At 44.5% G+C, this 26,525-nt stretch overlaps 1 protein-coding gene across 2 annotated transcripts in view; it reads right to left on the bottom strand.

The window, feature by feature from the left end:
• Positions 1–26,525, bottom strand: part of sh3kbp1 (SH3-domain kinase binding protein 1) — a 380,309-nt gene that overhangs the window by 198,642 nt on the left and 155,142 nt on the right. For both annotated transcript variants that reach the window (XM_070893971.1, XM_070893970.1), the window contains one exon: positions 6,319–6,425. In XM_070893971.1, coding sequence (XP_070750072.1) covers positions 6,319–6,425 — 107 coding nt within the window. The remainder of the gene's footprint in view (positions 1–6,318; positions 6,426–26,525) is intronic.

Raw genomic sequence — 26,525 nt, 5'->3', positions numbered from 1 at the left:
GACACCTATCATGACCAACATGAAGAAGCCACATAGGTATCATTAAAACTGCATTCCAACATAAAATTCCTTGAAGGGTACAAGTGCAGCCTCGACACTCAAATGACAATGGTTAAGCCTACAAGAACACAGAATTTCTGAAAATGGAGAAAATTGTCTGGAAACAACATGGAATACACTTCATTTACAATTGCAGGAAATATAGTGCTTTTTGATTGATTGATAGTTTGGTGTCAAAAACAATTAGTGAAAAGAGCATCATTTGGGATTGAGTCAGTGGAGTGAAGTCTATTACAAATATTTATGATTTCAGTTTTGGAATTACAACACAGTATTTTTTTAGTCATTATGCCACACAGTACTGATGGATGAATTCTTCTCTCAGATGACCACTGTGAAGCAACACAAGCCATTACATAGGATATATAGCACAGAAACAGGCCATTCAGCCCAACCAGTCCATGCCAGTTTTTATGCGCCACTCGAGCCTCCTCCAGTCTTTCCTCATCTAAATCTATCAACAGAACCCTCTATTCCATTCTCTTTCATATGCTTCTCTAGCCTCCCTTAAATGCACCTATACTATTCGCTTCAACCACTCCCTGTAGTAGCGAGTTCCACATTCTCATTAATCTTTGGGTAAAGAAGTTTATTCTGTATTCCCTATTGGATTTCTTGGTGACTATCTTATATTGATGGCCTCTAGTTATCTCTTCCCCACAAGTGGAAACATTCTCTCTGTATCCACTCTATCAAAAAGCTTTCAGAATTTTAAAGATCTCTATAAGTCACCCCTCAGCCTTCTTTTATCATCAAGAGAAAATAGACCCAGCCTGTTCATCCTTTCCTGATGTGTATACCATTGCATTTCTGGTACCATCCTTGTAAATCCTCTCTGCACCCTCTACAGTGCCTCTATATCCTTTTTATAATATGGCGACCAGAACTCAACAGTATTTGAAGTGTGGGCTAACCAAGGTTCGAGACAGGTTTAGCATAACTTCCTTACTTTTCAATTCTCTACCTCTAGAAATAAACCCTAGTGCTTGGTTTGCTTTTTTTAAATAGCCTTGCTAATATGTGTCGCAATCTTTAGTGGCTTGTGTATCTGTATTCCGAGATTCCTTTGTTCCTCAACCTCACCTACACTCGTACTCTCCAACTAATAAATGAGCTCTCTATTCTTCCTATTAAAATGTAATACCTCACATTTATCTGTGTTGAACTTTATTTGCTAATTATATGCCCATTCTGCAAGTATATTAATGTCCTCCTGTAATTTGTTGCAGTCCTTCTCAGTATTGACTATCCCCTCCAATTTGGTGTCATCTGCAAATTTAGAAATTGTGTTTTTGATTCCAAAGTCTAAATCGTTGATATAAGTTGTGAACAACAGTGATCCCAGCACTGATCCTTGTGAAACACCACTACCCACCTTCTGCCAATGTGAATAGCTACCCTTTACCCGTACTCTCTGCTTTCAGTCTTGAAGCCAGCTAGCTATCCATTCTGCTACTTATGCCCTAACTCCGCATTCTCTGATCTTATTCATCAGTCTATTATGGGGTACCTTATCAAAGGCCTTTTGATAATTTAGATAAATTACATCTGCTGCATTACCCTTGTCTACCATCTCTGTTACCTCTTCAAAAAATCAATTAGGTTGGTCAAGCAAGACTTTCCCTTTTGAAATCCATGCTGACTATTCATTATTATATTTTTGGTTTCTAGATGTTCTTCTATTTTCTCCTTTAATAGGGATTCCATTATTTTTCCTACCACCAATGTTAAGCTGATTGGTCTATAATTCCCTGGACATGTCCTATCCCCCTTCTTAAATTCAGGTATTACGTTATCTATCCGCCAGTCCTCTGGCACTGCACCTTTTTCTAACGAATTATTAAATATGTGTAGTAATGACTCTGCTCTCTCTTCCCTGGATTCTTTTAAAATGTGTAAATGCAATCCATCCGGACCAGGAGTTTTATCCTCTTTGAGCTTGATTAGTTTATTTAGTATATCCCCTCTTTTTATTTTAAATGCACTTATCTCATTACTAATCCAATGTCATGTCCACCTGTTCTATCTCCCTAGTAAATACTGATGCAAAATAACTAAGTGTATTTTATAGACCACTAACAAGTGGAAAATATATGGAGGAGCAAGTTTGCAGAGAAATTAGAGAGGTACAAGAACTATAGAGAAGTGATCATCCATATCCTTTAATACTCTTACATAACAAAAAATCAATCATTGTTTTGAAAATTTAAATTGATGCAGCACCCTTAGTCTTTTGGGGAGCAATTTCCTGATTTCCTCTACCCTTTATGTGAAGTTGTGCTTCCTGCCTGAATGACCTAGCTCTAATTTTAAGATTATGCCCACTTGATCTGGATACCCCCACCAGAGGAAATAATGTACCCTATAAAATCCTTTCACCATCTCAATTAAATCATCCCTTAAGCCTGTCTATTCAAGGGATTATAAGCTTAGTCTATGCAACTTGTGCTCAGAATGTGATCATCTAAGCCCCGGTACCATTCTGGTGAATCTGCACTACTCCCCCTCCAAAGCCAATACATCCTTCCCGAGGTGTTATGCCCAGAACTGAATGTAGTACTCCAGATGCGGTCTAACCAGAGCTTTGTACAACTGTAGCATAATTTCCACCTCTTTGTATTCCAGCCCCTTGAGATAAATGCTAGCATTCTATCAAATCTTTAAATTATTTTTTGTACCTGTCCACTAGCTTTCAGTGATTTCTGTATACAGACCCGTAAATCTCTCTGCTCCTCCACAGTTCCTAGCTTCTCACCATTTACATCTTTCTTAGGTTCAAAGTGGATGACTACATAATGATTCAAAGTGAATCATTATATAATGATTTTTTGAAAATTTCGGCCTCAGACTGTTTCCATTTGTGGGGAAGAGCAAAACTATACATAATCGGGAAAGGATGAACAGGCTGCGTCTCTTTTCTCTTGAAAAAAGGCTGAGGAGTGACCTCATAAAGGTCTTTAAAATTATTAAAGGTTCTGATTGAGTGGATACAGCGAGAATATTTCCACTTGTGGGGAAGAGTATAACTAGAGGCCATCAATATAAGACAGTCACCAAGAAATCAAATAGGAAATTTAGAAGGAACTTCTTTACCCAGAGTGTGATGAGAATGTGAAACTCGTTACCACAGGGAGTGGTGGAAGCAAATAGTATCGATGCATTTAAGGGAAGGCTAGATAAGCATATGAGGGAGAAAGGAATAAAGGGTTATGCTGATAGAGTTAGATGAAGAAAGACGGGATGAGGCTCGAGTGGAGCATAAATGTCGGCATGGACTAGTTGGGCCGAATGGCCTGTTTCTGTGCTGTGCATCCTACGTAATGCTGTGTAACCAGGACTTTGCATAGCTGCAGCATAACTTCTACCTCCTTGTATTCAAGTCCTCTAGATATAAAGGCCAGCATTTCATTAGCCTTTTTGATTATTTTATGTTCCTGTTCGTGACATTTTAATGATCTATGTACCTGGAACGCCCCCCCCCTCCCCACCTCAAGTCTCTTTGCAACTCCACTGTTTTTAGCTTTTCACCTTTCTAGGTCCAAAGTGGATGATCTCACATTTGCCTACGTCGAAATCCATTTGCCACAGTTTTACCCATTCCCTTAATCTATCAATATCCCTATGTAATTTTATACTTTCATCTACACTGCCTACAATGCCACCTATCTTTGTGTCATCAGCAAATTTGAATATGTGGCTTTCTATCCCATCATCTAAGTCGTTAATAAATACGGTGAATAGTTGAGACCCCAACACTGATCCCTGCGGGACACTACTAGTTACATCCTGCCAATTAGAGTTCCTGCCCATTATCCCTACTCTTTGGCCCCAAGTTTCCACACGCGGCAAAACAGGTGCCCCTCCAAGCTGGGCGCCCGTTTTTCGTGCCGAAAACGGCGCCTGAAAAAAAACGCACTATTCTCAAGCGCTTTGCAGCTCGCTGTCTGCTTGGCGCGGCACCCAGGGGGCGGAGCCTACCACTCGCGCAGATTTTGTAAGTAGGAGGGGGCGGGTACAATTTAACTGAGTTTTTTTTGAGCCGGCAACCCTGCGCGTGCGCGTTGGAGCGTTCGCGCAGTCTGAAGGAAACATTGGCACTCGGCCATTTTAAAAAGTGCTGCAGAAAAAGTGAAAATTTGTTTATTGAACCCTTGCAAAGGCTTGTATTTTAATTTTCTTGATATTTCTGTGTGTGAGGGTGAGGGAGTGCATTCTGTAATTAAAGATAGACTGTGATAAACGGGACACATGCACTTGTTTGAGACTATTCAAATTCTTTGTAGCTGTTCAATTTTAAAATTTTTTTAATAAAACCACATTGCCCTTCCATGATCAGCACTGAGGCTTCTTGCAGCTTTCTCCCCCGGCCGTCCGTCAGGCCCGACGGCAAACGGCTGCCTCAAGTAATGAGGCTTCCTGCAGCTTTCTCCCTGCCTCCCCCCCTGCCGTTGGGAACGGCTGCCTCAAGTAATGAGGCTTCCTGCAGCCTTCTCCCTGCCTCCTCCCGCCCTGCCGTCGGTCGGGCCCGTCGGGAACGGCTGCCTCAAGTTCTGAGGCTTCCTGCAGCCTTCTCCCTGCCTCCCCCTGCCGTTGGTCGGTCCAGACGGCAAACCGCTGCCTGAAAGGCCTGCCTGAAGCACTTTCACACAGGTAGGAACATGTTTTATTTAATCTTTTCTTTGCTTATAAATTTTTATTCAGGTTGGATTTATTTGTATAATATTTGTATAAATATAACTAAGGATTTATTGTCGAATTTAATGACTTCCCTTCCCCCCCACCCCCCTCCCACCTCGTTCCGGACGCCTAATTTGTAACCTGCGCCTGATTTTTTAATGTGTAGACAAGGTTTTTTCAAGCCTACAAAAATCTTCACTTGCTCCATTCTAAGTTAGTTTGGAGTACGTTTTCACTGTGGAAACTTTCAAATTAGGCGTCAGTGACCGGACACGCCCCCTTTTGAAAAAAAAATTCTGTTCAAAAGTGAAACTGTTCTACCTGACTAGAACTGCAGAAAACTTAAATGTGGAGAATTCTGATTTCTAAGACACTCCGTTCTCCACCAGTTGCTCCTAAAAATCAGGAGCATATCATGTGGAAACTTGGGGCCTTTGTCTCCTGCCACACAGCCTATTTCCTAACCATGTCAATAATTCGCGGTCAATTCCATGGGCTTCAATCTTAGTTTAGTCTCTTATGAGTGACTTTATCAAATGGTTTCGGGAAGTCCATATAAATAACATCCATAGACATTCCCCTGTCCACTACCTTTTACAAAAACATGTTAACTCTCTCTGATCAGCTGAAAGTTTTCAAGGTGTTTAGTCACCCTAGCCTTGTAATTTATCGTCAACAGATGTTAGGCTAACTGGTCTATAATTCCCTGGTTTCCCTCCTTTACCATTCTTAAATACTGGAGTGACAAGCACAATTTTCCAATCTAAAGGAACAGTTCCTGAATCGAGAGAACTTTGGAAACTTATAGTTGGGGCATCTGCAATATACTCACTTACTTCCTTTAAAACCCTGGTATCAAAACCATCTGGTCCTTATGATTTGTCACTCTTTACTGCTATTATTGTCTTAATTACTGTTAATTTGCTTACGTTAATTTTGGTGAGTCCCTGCCCGATTCAATATTAGTTTCCTTGGGATTTCCGGCATTCTTCCTCCACTGTAAATACTGATGCAAAGTAATTATTCAACATGTCCGCTATTTCATTATTGTCCTTGACAATATCACCAACGTTAGTTTGCAAGAGGCCAACATTGTTCCTGACCATCCTGTTTTCCCTAATATCATTGTAAAAAAGATGTGTGTTGATTTTGATATCCTTTGCAAGTTTATTTCATACTCTCTTTTTTAAGCTCTTACTTTCTGTTTTGTCACACTTTGCTGTTCTTTGTATCTTTCCCATTTGGCAGGATCTGTGCTATTTTTTGCATTTTTGTATGCTTTTTTTTTTAGTTTTATGTTGTCTCTTTACTTTTGTTGAGGCCAATTCACTAAATATATTCAAAAAGGAGTTAGATGTAGTCCTTACTACTAGGGGGGTCAAGGGATATGGTGAGAAAGCAGGAATAGGGTACTGAAGTTGCATGTTCAGCCATGAACTCATTGAATGGCGGTGCAGGCTCGAAGGGCCGAATGGCCTACTCCTGCACCTATTTTCTATGTTTCTATAATTATTCTTCTAAAATGTTTATGATTCAAGTCATATTACACCACCAATCATGTACCGATATAGTCATACTTACTTCACCGAGTACTTCAATGATTTCACCGATTTTCAGCTCTAGCTCATCTTCATTCTGAGGAGCATAACTAAATGCCACTTGACATCTTCTTGATCTAATTTTTTCAGCTGGGAAAATAAAAATTACATTATAAGTAATTCTGTACAAAACTGAAGCTGGCTTTTATACAGGTAAAACAAACATGCAGTTCCGACTAAAATATGTACAGGTTTGCAGGTGATGGATCAATTCCAAATTGATGGAAAGAAATTGTGTCAGAGAATCAGAAATATACAAGTTTAAGCAAATGAGCATTAATATTCTGAAAGAACCAAATATTGTAATGGAGTTCATTTAATTTTACTTCAGAAATATTTCCACTTATTACTATTTTAGAGTATCTTTATGAAGGAATCTCTAGTACTATCCCAGATGTATCAAATTAGGCACTGCAGTCACCCTGTCAAGTTTGTGCAGACTCCAATGATTGGGCATTGTGCCAGCATAACAAGCTTGCCAAGTGCAATTAATTTGTAAGTATCAACTGATTGAAACATTTGTATCATGCAAAAGAAAAGGTTATAACAACTTTCAAAATACCTGCAAAACAGTAGGAAACAAACTACACCATTAAAATTAGTAAATCTGTTTAGGTTCCTGGTTTGAACATTCGTTCTCACAGTATAATCCCCTTTGAACAAAAAAGCACACATAGTACAAGGTTGATATTTTTCGATCAAAATTGTGACTCCGCAATTACCAACCCCATGATCATCCACAATTTTGATAGTGTCACCTGCATCAGAATAAAATTCAGTCAATCAATCTACAAGCATTGACTTAAATCAATGCAAAACAAGTCATACTTGCATCGACATCACAACATAGGCAATAATTCTCAAAATACAAAATCATGATTTTCCTACACCATTAAACTTGGCATGATTCACATTTGGCCCAATTTATTAGTTCTTTCGGATGCTCCTGTGCCTTTGAACAGCAAACCAAATGCAAATAGCAACAAAATGTCCCTTTGCACATGCACGTGCATCATCATCATAGGCAGTCCCTCGGAATCGAGGAGGACTTGCTTCCACTCCCAAAGTGAGTTCTCTGGTGGCTGAACAGTCCAATATGAGAGCCACAGACCCTGTCACAGATGGGACAGACATTCGTCGAGGAAGGGGGTGGGTGGGGCTGCACGCTCCTTCCGCTGTCTGCGCTTGACCTCTTCACGCTCTTTGCGTTGATACTGAAAAAACAATGCCCTCCCGGATGCACTTTCTCCACCTCGGGCGGTCTTCGGCCAGGGTCTCCCAGGTGTCAGTGGTGATGTCGCACTTTACCAGGGAGGCTTTCAGGGTGTCCTTGTAACGCTTCCAGTGCCCACCTTTGGCTCATTTACCATGACGGAGCTCCGCATAAAGCATTTGCTTAGGGAGTCTCGTATCTGGCATGCGAACTATGTGGCCTGCCCAGCGAAGCTGATCGAGTGTGGGGTCAGTTCTTCAATACTGGGGATGTTAGCCTGGGCGAGGACACTGATGTTGGTGCGCCTGTCCTCCCACGGTATTCGCAGGATCTTGCGGAAACATCGTTGGTGATATATCTCCAGCGACTTGAGGTGCCTTCTATACATCATCCATGCCTCAGATCCATATAGGAGGGCGGGTATTACTACAGCCCTGTAGGTTTGGTGGTAGATTTGAGGGCCAGGTCTTCAAACACACTTTTCCTCAGACAGCCAAAGGCTGCACTGGCGCATTGGAGGCGATGTTGAATCTCCGCATCAATGTCTGCTTTTGCTGATAAGAGGCTCCCGAGATATGGGAAATGGTCCACGTTGTCAAGGGCGCGCCGTGCATCTTGATGGTTGGAGGGCACTGCTGTGCAGCGGGGACAGGTTGGTGAAGGACCTTTGTCTTACTAATGTTAAGCGTAAGGCCCATGCTTTCATATGCCTCAGTGAATACATTGACTATATCCTGGAGTTCAGCCTCAGAATATGCGCTACAATAGAGTTGCCAACTCTGGTTGGACTTATTCAGCACATGATCTCCCGTCCCCATACTCCTGCCATTGGTTGTCCAACAGGTCCTTTGTTGTAGCGCACTGCCTTCCCATGCCAATTGGAAACCAAACAGAATTTCCGTTAGCCAATTAGATGATTCATGACTGCCAGTCAAACAGCCTTCCTTCCATTCATCCCCCAACTCATTTCCAATATCTTAATATGTAATAAAGCAATATGTTCAAAGAAAATTAAAAGAAACAAATTTTTTCATGCGACTATGATTTTCCTCCCAGGTTGCTTGCAGTAGTGTCCGGGACATTAATCTTTAATTCCAAGACACCTCAGGACAATCTTGAAGGCTTGGCAACCCTCATGTACAACTTCATTATACACATTCAGCAGAGAGGCCAATGGTGACTAAAGCCATGTGACAGAGATTTTAGGATCCTTGTCAGTTGGGTGGTGAGGACATGAGTCCAGATTCCCCATCCGCTGCGACGGGAGGAAATATGAAATAAGCTATATTATTTGGTTACAGGGTCAACCATAATTAAGTTGGTAGCACACTCACCTGAGTCATAAGGTTGTGGGTTCAAGTTCCACTCCAGAGAATTGAACACAAAATCTAGGCTGACACTTCAGTGCAGTACCGAGTCAGTGCTGCACTGTCGGAAGCACCTTTCAGATGAAATGTTATACCAAGGCCCTCTTAAGTGAATATAAAAAAATGCCACGGCACTATTCGAAGAGGAGCAGGAGAGTTGTCCTAGTGTCCTAGCCAACATTTATCCCTCAACCAACAGCTAAATATACATGATCTGGTCAATTATATCAGCGCTGTTTTTGGGAGCTTGCTGTGCGCAAATTGGCAGCTGCGTTTCGTTCATTACAACAATCACTGTACTTCATTGGGTGTAAAGCATCTTGCGTCATGAAAGGTGTTATATAAATTTGTCATTCTTTTGTTTACTTCTGAAGGCAATCACTTATGCTGAGGTACAATTAAACAAGACACCCCCCACAGCCATTCTCCACCTGTATGAATCAAAGTAATGAATATTTGACCTTTTAAAAAAAAAAAAATTTATTCCTGTGATGTGGGCGTCGCTGGCAAGGCCACCATTTATTGGCCATTGCTAATCGCAGTTGGGAAGGTGGTGGTAAGCCTCCTTCTTGAATCATTGCAGTCCGTGTGGTGAGGGTGCTCCAACAGTGCTGTTCGGGAGGGAATTCAAGGATTTTGACCTTGAGGGCAGCACAGTGCACTGCCAGCATTGAGACATTTGAACTTCTAGAAGAGGTCACTATATCGTAATGAGGAACAAGAATTCTAACTCATTTCTTCCTGACACCCTGCCCAGATCAGCCAATTAAAAAAATAATCTATGGTTTGATTCTTGGAACTTCCTGGTTTCAGTATCACACAGTTCAGTGAATTCACCCAACGGATTCTCCTAGGTTTAGCTTAGCCAGCAGCAGAGTGATTCATTACCATCAAACAGCTCAACATTAAGTTAACAGAAATATCCAATTCCTTTGACTGACAAACACCTTAAGAAAAAAAAATTATCTCCTAAAACTATTGGATACATTTTCTTCATTGTAGACATTCATGAATTGATTTATGTAAATGGAAAAAAAAGAGCTTGGAAATGTAATATCTGTTGATTAAAATATGTCTGATTTAAACAAAACGCACAATACAGAGGTTAAGTTGGTGATTTCTTCAATTGTAATACTAAATTGACATTCAAAAAATATCAACTTTAAAAAAAATAAAAACAGTTCCTCTCTATGCCTCTTCATATTAGACTTTCTCATTCTCCTTCTGCTCCATGTGTATCCATGCACATCCATTTTCTCTACAGAATGCATATGCACAATGAATTTTCTCTGCAAAGGCACAAAACTGCTCTAACTGGCAATCTCATTTAACATCCACAGGAGAATGAAAATGGTCCAGTGGTGCACAAGAGATGTTCTGAGGCTGCGATTGAGGCACAATACAACTTTACTGTGCATCTAAGCAGGCTTGATAATGCTCGATGCTGACATTTAAAAAAAAAATTCCTGGGATGTGGGAGTCACTGGCAATGCCACCATTTATTGCTAATTGCCCCTGAGAAGGTGGTGGTGAGCCGCCTTCTTAAACCGCTGCAGTCCATGAGGTGAAGTTGCTCCTACAGTGCTGTTAGGAAGTTCCAGGATGTTGACCCATTGATGATGAAGGGACGACAATATATTTCCAAGTGAGGATGATGTGTAACTTGGAGGAGAACTTGCAGGTGATGTGTCTGCTACCCTTGTCATTCTAGGTTGGAGGTGTCACGGGTTTGGAAGATGCTGTCGAAAAAGCTGTGGCGAGTTGCTACAGTGCAGCTTGTAGATGGTGCACACTGATGGTGGGGGATTCGGTGATGGTAAAGCTGTTGAATCTCAAGGGGCGGTGTTTAGACTCTTTAGATGGTCATTGCCTGGCACTTGTATGGTGCGAATGTTATTTGCCACTTATCAGCCCAAGCCTGAATGTTATTCAGTCTTTCCTCATACAAGCATGGACTGCTTCGTTATCTAAGGAGTTGTGAATAGAACTGAACACTGTGCAGCCATCAGCGGAAATCCCCACTTCTGAACTTATGATGGAGGGAAGGTCATTGATAAAGCAGCTAAAGATGGTTGGGCCCAGAACACTGCCCTGAGAACTCCTGCAGCTGACATGATTAACCTCCAACAACCACAACCATCTACCTTTGTGCTAGGTATGACTCCAGCCAGGAGAATTTTCCGCCGGATTCATACTGACTTCAATTTTACAGTGATGCACAAGAGATGTTCAATTTTACCTTGTGGGCAGCACAGCCAGTACACTGCCAGTACACTGCCAACATTCAGACATATGAACTTTCTGGAAGAGGTCACTGGATAGTAATGAGGAACAAGAATTCCAACTCATTTCTTCCTCTCTCCAGTTACCAGAACACAGGGGTCAGTTGTAATGAACCCTGCTACCCTGCCCAGGTCAGCCAATTTAAAAAAAAAACTATGGTTTGATCCTTGGACCTTCCTAGTCTCATTATCACCCAGTTCAGTGAATTCACCCACTGGATCCCCCAGGTTTAGTTTAACCAGCAGCAGCGATTCATTACCATCAAACTGATCAAAATTAAGTTAACAGAAATGTCCAATTCCTTTTATTGATAAAACACCTTAGGAAAAAAAAATTGTCTCAAAAACTATTGGATAAATGTTCTCTATTGTAGGCATTCATAAATTGATTTATGTAAATTGAAAAAGAAAACAGTTAGGAAATGTAATATTTGTTGATTAAAATGTCTGATTTAAACAAAACACACATATAGAGGTTAAGGGGATGATTTCTTCAATTGTAATACTAAATTGAGATTAAAAAAATAACATTTTTTAAACAGTTTCTCTCTTATATTATACTTTCTCATTCTCCTTCTGCTCCATGTGTATCCACTTCCCTACAGAATGCTGATACACAACGAGTTTCCTCTGTAAAGGCACAAAACTGCCCTAACTGGCAATCTCATTTAACATCCACAGGAGAATGAAAATGGTCCAGTGGTGCACAAGAGACGTTCTGAAGCTGCGATTGAGGCACAATACATCTTTACTCTGCATCTAAGCATTCCTGATGAGGCTTGATGCTGACATTTAAAAAAAAAAATTCATTCCTGGGATGTAGGCATCATTGGAAAGGCTACCATTTATTGCCCATCACTAATTACCGATGAGATGCCTTCTAAATCCGCTACAGTCTGTGTGGTGGAGGTACTCCCACAGTGCTATTAGAGAGGGAGTTCCAGGATTTGACCCAGCAACGATGAAGGAACGGCAATATATTGCCATGTCAGGATAGTGTGTAACTTGGAGGGGAACTTGCAGGTGATGGTGTTTCCATGCGCCTGTTGCCCTTGTCCTTCTAGGTGGTAGGGGACATGGGTTTGGAAGATGGTGCCGAAGAAGCCTTGGCGAATTGCTGCAGTTCATCTTGTAGGTAGTACACACTGCAGTCACAATGGGCCGGTGGTGCAGGGAGTGAATATTTAAGGTGGTGGATGGGGTGCCAATCAAGCGGGCTTCTTTTTCCTGGATGGTGTCAAGCTTCTTGAGTGTTTTTGGAGCTGCACCCATCCAGGAGAGTATTCCATCACACTCCTGACTTGTGCCTTGTAGATGGTGGAAAGGCTTTGGGGAGTCAGTTGGTGAGACACTCGACGCAAAATACCCAGCCTCTGACCTCTTGTTGCCATGGTATTTATGTGGCTGGTCCAGTTAAGTTTCTGGTCAATGGCGATCCCCTAGATGTTGATGATGGGGGATTTGGCAATAAATGCCGTTGAATGTCATGGGGTTAGAATCTCACTTTTTGGAGATAGTCATTGCCTGGCATTGTGGCGTGAATGTTACTTGCCACTTATCAGCCCAAGCCTGAATGCCATCCAGGTCTTGCTGCATTTAGGCATGGACTGTTTCATTATCTGAGGAGTTGTGAACGAAACAGAACACTGTGCAATGATCAGCAAACATCCGCACTTCTGACCATATGATGGAGGGAAGGTCATTGATGAAGCAGCTGAAAATGGTTAGGCCTGGGACATTGCCCTTAGGAACTCCTGCAGCGATGTCCTAGGGCTGAAATGATTGACCTCAAACAATCACAGCCATCTTCCTTTGTGCTAGGTATTGAGTGTCCAAAATGAAAAGTGTTCCACTCTCCAGGACTAACAATCCTGCATTTTGAAAAGGATAACATTCACAAATAAAATTTTGATGTGCACATGCACACAAAAGAATGCAACATTCACAGAGCCCCATCTAGGTGATCGCCATTGGCTGGATTTTCCGGTCCTATGCAGTTTCACCCCGGAGCAGCATAAAATGGGGCCTCGGATTGGGTTTTGTGGCGGCGTTCAGCAGCACCGCCGGGAAGAGCTACGCCAGGTGTGCAACGCCTATCGTTACGACACCATCTGAGTTTTGACTCGAACCCAACCCATACATCTGGAATCGCGCCTCGCAATGACCGCCTGAGAAATCAGAGCGGTCCAGCCATGCTGCCGACGGTGATGAAGGTAATGTGCTGTAAAGGTAAGTACGAGTGATTGTTCTTTTAATTTATTTTAACGATGTGTTGTGGTGGCATGGGCAATGTTTTGGGAATGTTTTTGTGTTTTCTTTAAGGTTCTTCCGCCCCCCCCACCGCCCCGACACCCCAGGCCTCTCTCGGAGCACACATGGCCCCGCAGTTTTGTTCGAGAGTTTCCCATTTTTGCGCCTCGAAAATTGTACAACACCTCACTTAAACGCTGCGCACTCTGGCACAGGGCCAAGATGCCCAAACTTCCTTACTAAAGCACAACCTAATCCCGGCTGGTAACTTTCCCACACCGCCTCAGTTTTCGCCCCGAAAACAGAAAAGACTAAAATTCAGCCCAAGATATTTTAACATAGAAACATAGAAAATAGGTGCAGGAGTAGGCCATTCGGCCCTTCGAGCCTGCACCGCCATTCAATGAGTTCATGGCTGAACATGCAACCTCAGTACTACATTCCTATTAACCATCCAACCATCCATTCCTATTAACCATCCAACCATGACAATAAAACTCAAAAAAAAGTCACTCAATCTGAACATGCAATGTAAGCTGAATGCACATCCAAGTCTTCGATTACAGTGTATAAAATGCTTCAGTATGCAACTGATACCAACTTGATACATCATAAATCACTGTGCAAAAAACATGTATCACACACATTTAAATATTAAAATCCTTAAAGATATGCATTTAGTTTGGATTTAAAGTCTGATTTGTAGTATTTCGTAACCTCCATTTTCTAGTTCGCTATCCATAGAAGTGTCTGCTGCCGCAACTTCTGAGAAATTCAATTACTCAACACTGCAATCTCACTATTACAGTAGCAATTAGATTATTCCCCCCTCAGGGTATATATTTAGTTTCTTTCCTGGAGCACTAAATTATCCTGGGTACATGGTTCCACAAGTGTATCAGTCCAGATATCAGTAGTAAAAACAATCCAGAATCAAAAGTCTGATTGATTTTTTTTCTCTCCAGATTGCAGGGTGCTACGGCTAGTTCTAACACCTCAACCGCCACACTGGCTTAGATTAACACAGCAATGACCAGGTACTGAACCTTCCTCAACTGTGCAGCTCAATTACATACAAGATGGTGTATTTACCATCTGAACTGTCAGGTGGATTCATTTCAGTTACAATCCTTTCAAGTTTCTTTATTGGAAAAGATGTGCAAACAAACTGCAATTGTGCCTACAGCAGATATTTGTAACATGGTTTATTTTATGCAGGGAGATATAATTTTGCTTCAGTCTTTTCATCAACTACCAGTATTTGAATTCTGTATGTATAATTCCATTCAACTTTTTAATAACTAATGCCATTCTCAACAAATCACTTGGGAGGCAGTGGTTTCAAACGTATGTGAACATACAGTTATCAGTTAGCTTAAAACTACATGAACTAAGTGTATTGAGGACAGCAGCGATGTGTGAACATATTTTCTCCCTAAATCACAAATACTGAAGTTTATATTAACAGCAAACAATTTACCTTGTGTTCTGTGCTATGGGAAATAACTGCTAGCTCCTTGACTCAGCTTTCATAAACATATACAATTATTCACAGAGGTGTATGGTTCTTAGACTTGGCACCAATTTCTTGGTTGTAAATAATCTTTATTGAGTTTGACCGAGTCTTGAAACACTCAATGTCTTAAGCAAGTGTCATACAAAAAAAATAAATGATATTACCTGCTTTCTCTCCAGGTAGAGACGTAGATTCTTTCGTTCTTATCTCTCTCTACAAATTGTAAAGGAAAGTTCAAGATATTTATAGAGCTACAGTTATTCACACCCATCCCTAAAAAGGAGTTATTTTCCAGTTTTCCTAACTGATCTGTTGATCATTGTCTTGTTTGTGATATAAGCCACCCTCTTATCTGGGAGACCACAGACCCCTTTTTCATCATTCCTGGCTAACAAAAGACCACTCTTTGCTGACTAAGCTTTTTCTTGCTAAATGTCATCTATACCCTGAAGCATTCTGGGAATGAGCAACTTTGACCATTTTATTATTTCTAACTACAGTACAAGTCTACATGCTGTTATAAAAGAAAATAAAAACTTTAATCATGAGATTAAACCCAATCCTACGCATATATAGTGTATCTTAAGAAGCGCAAACTTTTAAACCAAGAAACGATTAAGGCACATACTACAAGCCTTGTAAGTTAATTTATAAACAGTGTACAAAGACATCGTTTATTTATCTTTCTCCCTCCCCAAGCCCTCAGGAGATTTTTTTAATATAAAAGTGCTAACATAGCATTAGCAATCTCTTTTCTCGGCTCCCTTCCCATTAATAAAAATCAAAAGGATCAGCCTATCTCACATCACAATTACGAATAGGTGACGAGATCAACACACAGGTTTTTTTTTTAAATTAAGAAAGTAACTTCTAGTATAGTAACTGCATTGAAAAGCAACAATTGTCCTTTATATTATAAATTAGGGAAGGGCTCCGCTTAGTACAGAGGTTATGCAAGCATAGAGAAATTGTATGACATGAATCTGTATTCTGTACCGTTTTCTTTCTCAAGTGTAGAATAGTGTCATTGTGTATCTTTATTCTTGGCTGTTTCCATCTAAATTTTAACCTATCTCATTGTTTTTTTTTACTAATTCCATGTTATTTTGGAGTTTCCTGAATTTCATGTCAACTTCTTGTACTTTGATTATTATAGAAAAAATGAACACACATTTTATGTTATACTTCACTGCATTATAAAGGGGCGAAGTTTCGGGCCGCACTGAGAACGGCACAGCCTCGAGCTGGACGCCTGTTCTTCGCGGCCAAAAAGTGCGCAGGAAAAAAACTGCGAGATTCTCCGGCTTATCGGAGCGCTAAGCCAGCTTGGTGCGGCGCGCAGATCACAGCGGGGGGCGGAGCCAGACACTCGCGCCGATTCTGTAAGCAGTGGGAGGCGGGTCTAATTCAAATGAGGCAACGTCGTGCCGGCAACCCTGCGCGTGCGCGTTGGAGCGTGTGCGCACGTGCAGTGTGAAACAAATATTGGCACTCAGCCATTTTTAAAGGGACTGGAGGAAAAGTGAAGATTTGTCTCTTGGGCCCCTGGAAAGGCTTGTGATTTAATTTTTGTGATATTTTTGTGTGTGAGGGAGTGCTTTTAGCAGCACTGTTGAATAAATCACCTGCTGAAATCAGTGAGTTCAGCTTTTCACTGCTAAACTTGCAGAACCGGTGCTGCATTGGTGCATGCAAATCAAGGACTGTGTGTTTTGAGAAATAAGAGTGCCAATTCAACTTTGCAATGGATCAACATCCACCAAGAACAAAGAATTTCTTGCATGAGGAAGTGGAGACATTAGTCAACGTAATTGAGCAGAGATGGCAGGAGCTAGATACCAGCAACAGAGGTCGCATAAAAGTGCCACCAAAAGAAATGAAGAAACGCTGGAACCAAGTTGCAGAAGATTACTGCGCAGTGGTGCATACCATGAGATCTGGAAGCCAGTGTAAAAAGAAATGGCATGACCTTGGTCAAATAGTTAGTGTAAGTAATATTTCCCATTTTTAATTTAATCGTAATTGTAACCTGGCTATCTGTATGTCCCACCTTGCAGACTGACACACTCTGCAAAAAGTTATAGTTTACTCTTTGCAGAAGAAATTGGCCCACAACAAAAGGGAGGCAACTCAGACAAGAGGAGGCATGCCCAATCTGCATCCACTGACACCCTTGGAACAAAGGGTAGCTGCTATGATGAGTCGTACATGGAGAAAAGCAATCGGTACAGCACAAGCTGGGCCCGCACGCAAGGAAGAGGGCAAGTCCTGAAAATGCAGCATGGCCCTTCAAATCAACCTGCTGCCTAACCTGCTATGTGTGAGAGTACTCATGCCACCCATCCGGCCCCCTCCCTTGCTGTGAAACATTTGACTGTTCTGATGTATTTTGCAGAACATGATGATGCTGCTGCTGCCAACCCTGAGGATCCTGAGGGTACAGAACAAGGACCAGTACAACCAGCTACGGACAAACCAGACTGGATGATGGCAGCGATGACTGAAATGTCTGCAGGGGAGAGCTTCCAATTTAATGTTTATGAGCCCCCATCAAGGGGCATCAGAGTTTCAACCCCTAGCATAGGTCTTGGTTCTACCTTCCATGGTTTTGATTCCGATGTTGCGGGTCCCAGTGGTGCTGCTGGTATAATGCAGCATTCTACAGTCAGTGCACTACCGTCCGAGCCTGTGCCTCCCTCTCGCATAGGTTCTGGTTCCACCTACTATGGTTTTGATTCCGACGCTGCGGGTCCCAGTGCTGCTGCTAATATCATGGAGCAGTTTACACCTATTCGTCCAACATCCCAGCCCACGGCTCGCACTCGAGTGCTGTCGTCTGGAACACCGAGCGTCCCACCATCCCAGCCCGAGCCTCTCTCTCTAGTACTGCCGTCTGCAACACAGAGCGTCCCACCGTTCCAGCCCGAGCCTCTCCCTCTAGTTCTGCCGTCTGGAACACAGAGCGCCTCACAGTCCCAGCCCGCGCCTCCCTGTGTAGTGGTGCCACTTGCAACACCGAGTGTCCCACTGTCCGTGCCCGCGCCGCCCAGTGTAGTGGTGCCACGAGGCAGACCCAGGCAGAGGAGAAGGAGATTGGAGACACGCTCTCCTGAGATGCAGCGTGCAACAGATGCGGCTCACGTTGTGGCATTGGGTATGGAGACCAATGAGCTTACCCGATCACTCATCGGTGGCGTCAGTGCAGTGGGTGAAGAGTTGACGGTCCTGAGGGGAGAAATAGCAGTAATGACACGGGAACTTAGGGAGGGAATGTCCGAGGGAGTGCAATTGGCGGCACAGGCCGTCAGGGAGGGCATGCAAGTGTCGGCACAGGCCGTCAGGGAGGGCCTAGTTGAGGTAGCTGCTGCAATAAGGGCACACAGCCCAGCCAATCAAATGACACCCCCATGAAGAAGTGAGCATTCAGGGAGATATGGATGAGACATGGTTGCAGCCTTTCTTTGCTGCTTTTGTTCTTGTTCTTGATGTAGCTGTAGTAGCGTTTTTCAAATTGAAATTGTTTTGTAAGTTTTGTAACTTTATAACTTATAAGTGATCTTAAAGTTTTTAAGTGATCTTCAAGAGTCATATTAAAAAGTATAGTTTGATACAACAAATATTTTAGTACAGTGACGTTAACTTTTCAATAAAATATTTTTTCATTAAAACTATTTCATGTTCCAGTAACACAACACAACGTAGGAACTACTGCAAAGAATAAACATGTCCATGCGCAACAGTGGTCGCAGAGCCCTCAGGCATCAATAGTTGAAGCGTTCACGGATGAGCTCCTGGCGCAAGGCTCGAGCAATCGTTAAAGGGGCACAATGGACGGTCCTCCTCCGACCTCGTGCTCTGGCATCAGGCACTTGCATGCTTTCCTGATCGTCGTCATCATCCACATCCTGCTGTTCCGTAATATTATCATGCACTGGACCCTCACGTAGGTCTTCTGGTTCCACTACCAGCTCCTGCTGCCTCATGATGGCTAAGTTATGAAGCATGCAGCACACAACAGTGAAGTGACCGACAATCTGAGGAGGGTATAGCAACTGTCCTCCAGAATGGTCCAGGACATCGGAATCGCTGTTTCAATATGCCAATGGTCCTCTCAATGATGCTGCGCGTCGCAATGTGCGCCATGTTGTATTGACAGTCAGCTTCTGTCCGTGTCATGCGTAGGGGTGTCATGAGCCAGGTGGTCAGGCAGTACCCTTTGTCTCCCAGTAGCCAGCTCTACCCTTCTGGCTGCTGCTCAAACATGTCAGATATAACGCTGTCGCGTAGAATGAACGCATCATGGGTGATGCCAGGGTATCTCGCATCAACTGACATGATGCGCTGCTTGTCGTCACACACGAGCTGCACATTGATAGAGTGGAAACCTTTCCCATTTCGGTACTGCTCAGAAACCTCCACAGGTGCTCGCAAGGCTATATGGGTACAATCAATGCAGCCCTGTACCTTTGGGAAGCCAGCAATCCTGAAGAAGTCCACAGCCCTCTCATGGATCGCTTGTGCGGTCATTGGGAAATTGATGGAAGTCATTCCTTCGCGCATATAGTGCAGCCGTGACCTGGTAAATGCAGCCATGTATTGCACATTGAGAGATGCACACACATCTCCAGTTGTAGCCTGAAACGATCCCGAGGCATAGAAAGAAAGTGCAGCTGTTACCTTCACTGCAACAGACAGGGCAGTTGGCGTTCTGCTTCTGGGCTGCAAATCTGCTCTCAGCATATCACAGATCTCAGCGACAACTCTGCGGAAACGCAGCCTTTTGACACAATCAGCCTCGCTCATGTCCAGGTACGAGCGACTGGCTCGATATTGTCGACGTGGGTAAGGTCTCTTGCCCATCAACCTACGGGCTACGATGTTCCTGATGCGGTGAGCTCTAATCAATTCTCTCCTAGGCAGTGAATTGATGGCGAACCATTGCATAATACGTAGTGTTGACAATGCAGCATCCATTCTGCAAGTTTAAGTTTAAAACTGTCTATGTGGCTGCCTCTCCCTGTCCCTGGCCAAATGGCCTCAGTCCCCCTCACAGCTCGAAGGCTGCTTGATTGCTCTATATTTGCCTGCCGTTCAGTCACTGATGATGCCCCTATCCCATGGCCAAATGGCCTCAGTGCCCTCACAGCTCGAAGGCTGCTTGCTGTATCTTCAGCTGCTGTCGAGTCACTGACGCCGCCCCTATCGCGTGACCGAATGGCCTCAATCCCCTTCGCAGCTCGAAGGTTGCGTGCGTGTTGCTTCTTCGGCTGCCGGCCAGCCACTGACGCCGCCCCTAACGCATGGCCGAATGGCCTCAACCCCCTTCGAAAGCTGCGTGCGTGTTGTTTCTTCGGCTGCCGGCCAGCCACTGACGCCATCCCTATCACACGGCCGAATGGCCTCAACCCCCTTCGAAAGCTGCGTGCGTGTTGTTTCTTCGGCTGCCGGCCAGCCACTGACGCCATCCCTATCACATGGCCGAATGGCCTCAACCCCCTTCGAAGGCTGCGTGCGTGTTGTTTCTTCGGCTGCCGGCCAGCCACTGATGGAAGGAAGGCTTGCCTGAAGCACCGCAGCTCGAAGGCTGCTTGCTGCCGCTGTTGGGGCTGCCGTCGAGACACTGACGGCACCCCTGCCTGTCTCCAACATGAAAGGCCTGCCTGAAGCACAGCAGCTCGAAGGCTGCTGCTGTTTCACACAGGTAGGAACATGAATTATTTAATCTTTTCTTTGCTTATAAATTTTTATTCAGATTGGATCTTTATTTGTATGACTGCTGAATGATTGTAGAATTTAATGACTTCCCTTCCCCCCCATCGTTCCCTATGCCTAATTTGTAACCTATGCTGATTTTCTAAGTGTAGGCAAGGTTTTTTCGAGTGTACAAAAATCTTCACTTACTCCATTCTAAGTTAGTTTGGAGTAAGTTTTCACTGCCTAAACTTTGAAAACAGTAAGTGGCCGGACACACCCCCTTTTGAAAAAAAATTCTGTTCCAAAGTGAAACTGTTCTAACTGACTAGAACTGGAGCAAACTAAATGCCGAGAATTACAATTTCTAAGATACTCCATTCTAAACCAGTTGCTCCAAAAAGAACAGGAGCAACTCAGGCCAAAACTTGGCCCCAAAATGTCTGCTTTTTTTCTTCAGCTTTAGAAGTACGGTAATGTAGTGATAATGGGGTCAAATTTCGGGCCGCGCCTAGAATGGCGCATTCCCGCGAGCAACGCCTGATTTCCGCACTCAAAAACGCGTCAAAAATTTACGGAGCAATTTTCCAGTTCCCTGCTGCTCCTGTCCAGTTCAGCGCGGCGTGGTGAGATCTGCGGGGGGGAGGGCCAAAGCGGGGCGCTGATTCTGAGACTGCAGGGGGGCGGGGCTACATCCGAGAAGACAACGTCGTGCCGGCAGCGCTGCGCACGCGCGCTAGAGCGTGCGCAGTGAGACATAGCTTATTGCCATCCCGCCCCCTGGCCGAATAGCCTGATGCTCCGCCTCAGCTCGAAGGCTGCTTGCTGCCATCGTTGGGCTGCCGTCGTTGGATTGACGCCACCCCTGTCTCCTGGATGAACGGCCTGAAGCTCCGCAGCTCGAAGGCTGCTGCTGCTTCACACAGGTAGGAAAATTAATGTATTTTTTTATTTGTTTTGTTTATAATTTTTTATTCAGGATGGCTCTTTATTTGTATAAGTGAGAATGTTGAATGCTTGTAAAATTTAATTACTTCCCTTCTCCCCCCCCCCCCCCCCCATCTCTCATTCCCTACACCGGATTTGTAAGTGTAGGCAAGGTTTTTCTGAGCATACAAAAATCTACACTTACTCCATTCTAAGTTAGTTTGGAGTAAGTTTTTGCTGCCTAAACTTACAAAATAGGCATAAGTGGCCAGACATGCCCCCTTTTGAAAAAAAAATCTATTCTAAAATGAAACTGTTCTAGCTCACTGGAACTGGAGCAAACTAAATGCCGAGAATTGCAATTTCTAAGATACTCCATTCTAAACTAGTTGCTCCAAAAAAAATAGGAGCAACTCAGGCCGAAACTTGATCCCTATGTTACTGGACTAGTAATCCAGAGGCCTGGACTAGTAAACTAGAGAATGCGAATCCCACCATGGCAGTTTTAGAGTTTGAATTCAGTTCAAAAAGAAATCAGTAAATAAAAAGCTGGTATCAGTAAAAGTGACCATGAAAGCTGCTGGATTGTTGTTAAAAACCCAACTGGTTTACTATACTTTAGAAAACCGTCCGCCCTTACCTGTGTGGCCTAGTCATCATCATCAAAGGCAGTCCCTTGGAATCGAGGAAGACTTGCTTCCATTCCTGAAGTGAGTTCTTTGGTGGCTGAACAGTCCAACGAGAACCGCAGTCTCTGTCACAGGTGGGACAGATAGTCGTTGAGTGCAGGGGTGGGTGGGACTGGTTTGTCGCACGCTCTTTCTGCTGCCTGCGCTTGATTTCTGCACGCTGTCAGCGTTGCGACTCGAGGTGCTCAGCGCCCTCCCGGATGCGGTCTTTGGCGAGGGACTCCCAGGTGTCAGTGGTGATGTCGCACTTTATCAGGGAGACTTTGAGGGTGTCCTTGTAACGTTTCTGCTGCCCACCTTTGACTTGTTTGCTGTGAAGGAGCTCCGCGTAGAGCACTTGCTTTGGGAGTCTCGTGTCTGGCATGCGAACTATGTGGCCTGCCCAGCAGAGCTGATCGAGTGTGGTCAGTGGTTCAATGCTGGGGATGTTAGCCTCGACGAGGATGCTGATGTTGGTGCGCCTGTCCTCCCAGGGGATTTGTAGGATCTTGCGGAGTCATCGTTGGTGATATTTCTCCAGCGAGCCATACAGGAGGGCGGGTGGCAGTTTTGAGGGCCTGGTCTTCAAACATTCTTTTCCTCAGATGGCCGAAGGCTGCACTGGAGGCGGTGTTGGATCTCGTCGTCGATGCCTGCTCTTGTTGATAGGAGGCTCACGAGATGTGGTAAGTGGTCCACGGTGTCCACGACCACACCGTGAATCTTGATGACTGGGGGGCAGTGCTGTGCAGCGAGGACAGGCTGGTGGAGGACCTTTTTCTTATGGATGTTTAGCGAAAGGCCCATGCTTTCGTACGCCTCAGTAAATACGTCAACTATGTCCTGGAGTTCAGCCTCTATGTGCGCAGACGCATGCATCGTCCGCGTACTGTAATTTGACGACAGAGGTTGGGGTGGTCTTGGACCTGGCCTGGAGATGGTACAGGTTGAACAGGTTCCCACTGGTTCTGTAGTTTAGTTCCACTCCAGCAGGGAGCTTTTTGACTGAGGTAGAACATGGCGGCGAGAAAGATTGAGAAGAGGGTCGGGGCAATGACGCAGCTCTGTTTGACCCCGGTCTGGATGTGGATTGGGTCTGTGATGGATCCGTTGGTAAGAATCGCGGCCTGCATGTCGTCATGGAGCAGGCGGAGGATGGTGGTGAACTTTTGGGGGCATCCAAAACGGAGGAGGACGCACCATAGACCCTCATGGTTGCCAGTGTCAAAGGCCTTTTGTAAGGTCGAAGAAGGCCATGTATAAGGACTGGCGCTGTTCCCTGCATTTTTCTTGAAGCTGTCGTGCTGTAAAAATCATGTCCCTTGTGCCCCGGAGGGGACGACATCCGCACTGTGATTCCGTGAATAGTTCCTCGGCCATGGGAAGAAGACGGTTAAGGAGGATTCTAGCGACGACTTTCCCAGTGCCTGATAGCAGGCAGATTCCTCTGTAGTTTCCGCAGTCGGACTTGTTCCCTTTTTTAAAGTTGATCACGATTACTGCATCTCTGAGATCCCCCAGCATGCTCTCTCCTCCCTCCAGATGAGAGATTTTAGATCTTGTATTCGCGCCAGCAGTGCCTCTCCGCCAGACTTCAATGCCTCAGCAGGGATTCCATCCGCAACCGTAGCCTTGTTGTTTTTAAGCTGCCTTATGGCTTTTTCTACCTCGTGCAAGGTTGGGGTCTTACTGAGATGGTGGCGGGTAGCATGCTGCGGGATGGAGTCGAGAACACTCAAGTCAAAGGCAGAGTCTCTATTAAGGTGATGTTCGAAGTGCTCCTTCCAACTGGCCCTGACTGTCTTGGTGGCCTTGATGAGTGTTTCCCCGTTCTTGGCCAGCAGTGGGGTGGGGCCTTGGGTGTTTGGCCTGTAGGCGGCCTTGACTGCGATGAAAAATCCTCGCACATCATGGCTGTCGGCCAGCTGCTGTAACTCCTGTGCTTTCTCCATCCACCACCTGTTCTTTAGATCCTGGGTTTTTTGTTGGACCTCAGCCTTGAGCCGTCTGTAATGCTGTTTTGCTGCTCCCGCATTGGGTTGTTGTTTAAGGCTCAGAAATGCACTGTGCTTGTGATCCACTAGCTCTTGGATCTCCTGATCATTATCAAACCAGTCCTAGTGTTTCCTGGTTGAGTGACCGAGCATCTCTTTGCAGGCACTGGTTATGGCGGCCTGGAGGGCAGACCAAGCACTGGGCATTCTGCGTCTCGGGATCATCAATGAACGCCAGGTTAGCTGTGTAGGGCTCTCTTAGCTGGGTCCATAAGTGCTCCGGAATTGACTTTTTAGCAGCACTGCTTCTGCTACCCCCTCCGCTTTGGAGCTATGTTGATGATGATGGATCGGATTAGGCGGTGGTCCGTCCAGCAGTTGTCAGCTCCTGTCATGACGCGGGTGATGCGCACATCCTTGCGATTCCTGGCTCGGACGATGACAGTCGAGCAGGTGCCAGTGCTTGGAGCGAGGGTGTCGCCATGATGCCTTGTATTTGTCCCTCTGGCGGAACAAGGTGTTGGTGATGACACGTTCATGCTCTAGACATTTTGTCAGGAGTAGGGTACTGCTGGAGTTGGCTTTCCCTAACCCCTCTCTGCCAATCATGCCAAATCAGAGGTCTGTGTCCTTGTCAACCCTGGCGTTGAAGTCACCGAGGAGGATCAGTTTGTCGCCCGCGGGGATGCAGGACAAGTATTTTTCAAGGTTGGAGTAAAAACCTTCTTTGGCCTCATCATTTGCATTGAGTGTGGGGGCGTATGCACTGATGACTGTGGCGCACTGGTTCCGGGATAGGGTGAGTCGAAGAGTCACGAGGCATTCGTTAGCGCCGCAGGGGGTGTCTTTGAGGCGGTCAACCAGCTCGTTTTTGATGGCAAAGCCGACTCCATGGAGGCGACGCTCTTTCTCTGGTTTCCCTTTCCAGAAGGTGGTGTAACCTCCACCTTGGTCCTTGAGCTGGCCTTCCTCTGCCCGCCGGGTCTCGCTTATGACGGCGATGTCGCTATCAAAGCGTCTATGCAACTATGGCAGTGCAGCGTTCTGGCCTGTTGCTGTTGGAGTTGTCCATGAGGATCCTGACGTTCCAGGTCCCGAACTTCATGTCAACGGAGTGGAAGATGCCTGTGCGTGAGTTCTTTTAATGTGGGGTGGTCGTTGTACACCGGCTACCACACGGGCTTAGCTGAGCAAGGGTGTGATCCAGTGGCAAGGGGGTCCAAGACGACTGGAGACCAGGCACTGCTATATGGGCCTAGTTGTCTACGGTCTAGTAGGCCAACAATGATTATATTCAAAAGTACTTAATTGGCTGTGAAGCAATTTGGGATGTCCTGACTTTGTGAAAGGCGCGATATCAATGCAACTCGTATCTTTCCTTGTGTGCGACTCCAGTCCCACACTAATGTGATTAAATCTGAACTTCCCTCTGAAATTGCCGAGCAAGCCACTCAGTTGTAGTAAACCACTTGCAGTAGTTCAAGGCGGTCCACCACCACCTTCTCAGGGTAACTAGGGAAGGACAATAAATGCCGGTCTTGCCCACATCTTGAGAATGAGAAAAAAAAACCTTGGCTTTGCTTTCAACTTGTGCCCACATTGGCCTTGGAGGGGGTACAGCAGATTCATCTGAATTATGCCAAGGTTTAAAGGATAAAATTATGGGGTTATATTAAAAGGAGTGAAATCAGGAACCACTTTTTCCACACAAAAGGATAGTGAAAATCTGGAACTCTCTCCATCAAAAACATGTTGAGGTTGGGTCAATTGAAATTTTCAACACTGAGATTGATAGATTTTTGTTGAGTAAAAGGTATCAAGGAATATGGATCAAAGGCAGGTAAATGGAGCTGAGGTATAGATCAACCACAATATAATTCTATTTAGCATTTGTTTGACGGTCATAAAATAGGACCACTAATCCATTCAGCTTGTTTTTCTGGAATTAATTGCATAAATGCATGTATTAAAATACAGATCTCACGACATTCAATCTCTACTCTGATTGAATATACAGCTAAACAAGTGAGTGTGGACTCAGACCAAGATTAGATTAAAAAATATATTTAACCTAACCCCGCATGTAAGATTTTTTGACGCTGGGAAAGGCAAAAAGATGAAAATTCATAGGTATGATTCTTATGGGTGTTTCAGTTTATTTTAAGTACTGGGAATTCATTGATATTTTATAATGGGATTTCTCAGCCCAGCACTTCCCTGCACCACCCCCGCAAGTATCCAGTTAAGCGCGACACTCCCTTTCAGTGAGTGCAAGTTGGCAT

This window comes from Pristiophorus japonicus, chromosome 11 (assembly GCF_044704955.1).
Source record: "Pristiophorus japonicus isolate sPriJap1 chromosome 11, sPriJap1.hap1, whole genome shotgun sequence".
NCBI lineage: Eukaryota > Metazoa > Chordata > Chondrichthyes > Pristiophoridae > Pristiophorus > Pristiophorus japonicus.
Note: the sequence above shows the minus strand (reverse complement) of the source record. Positions and strands in the feature narration are given on the sequence as shown.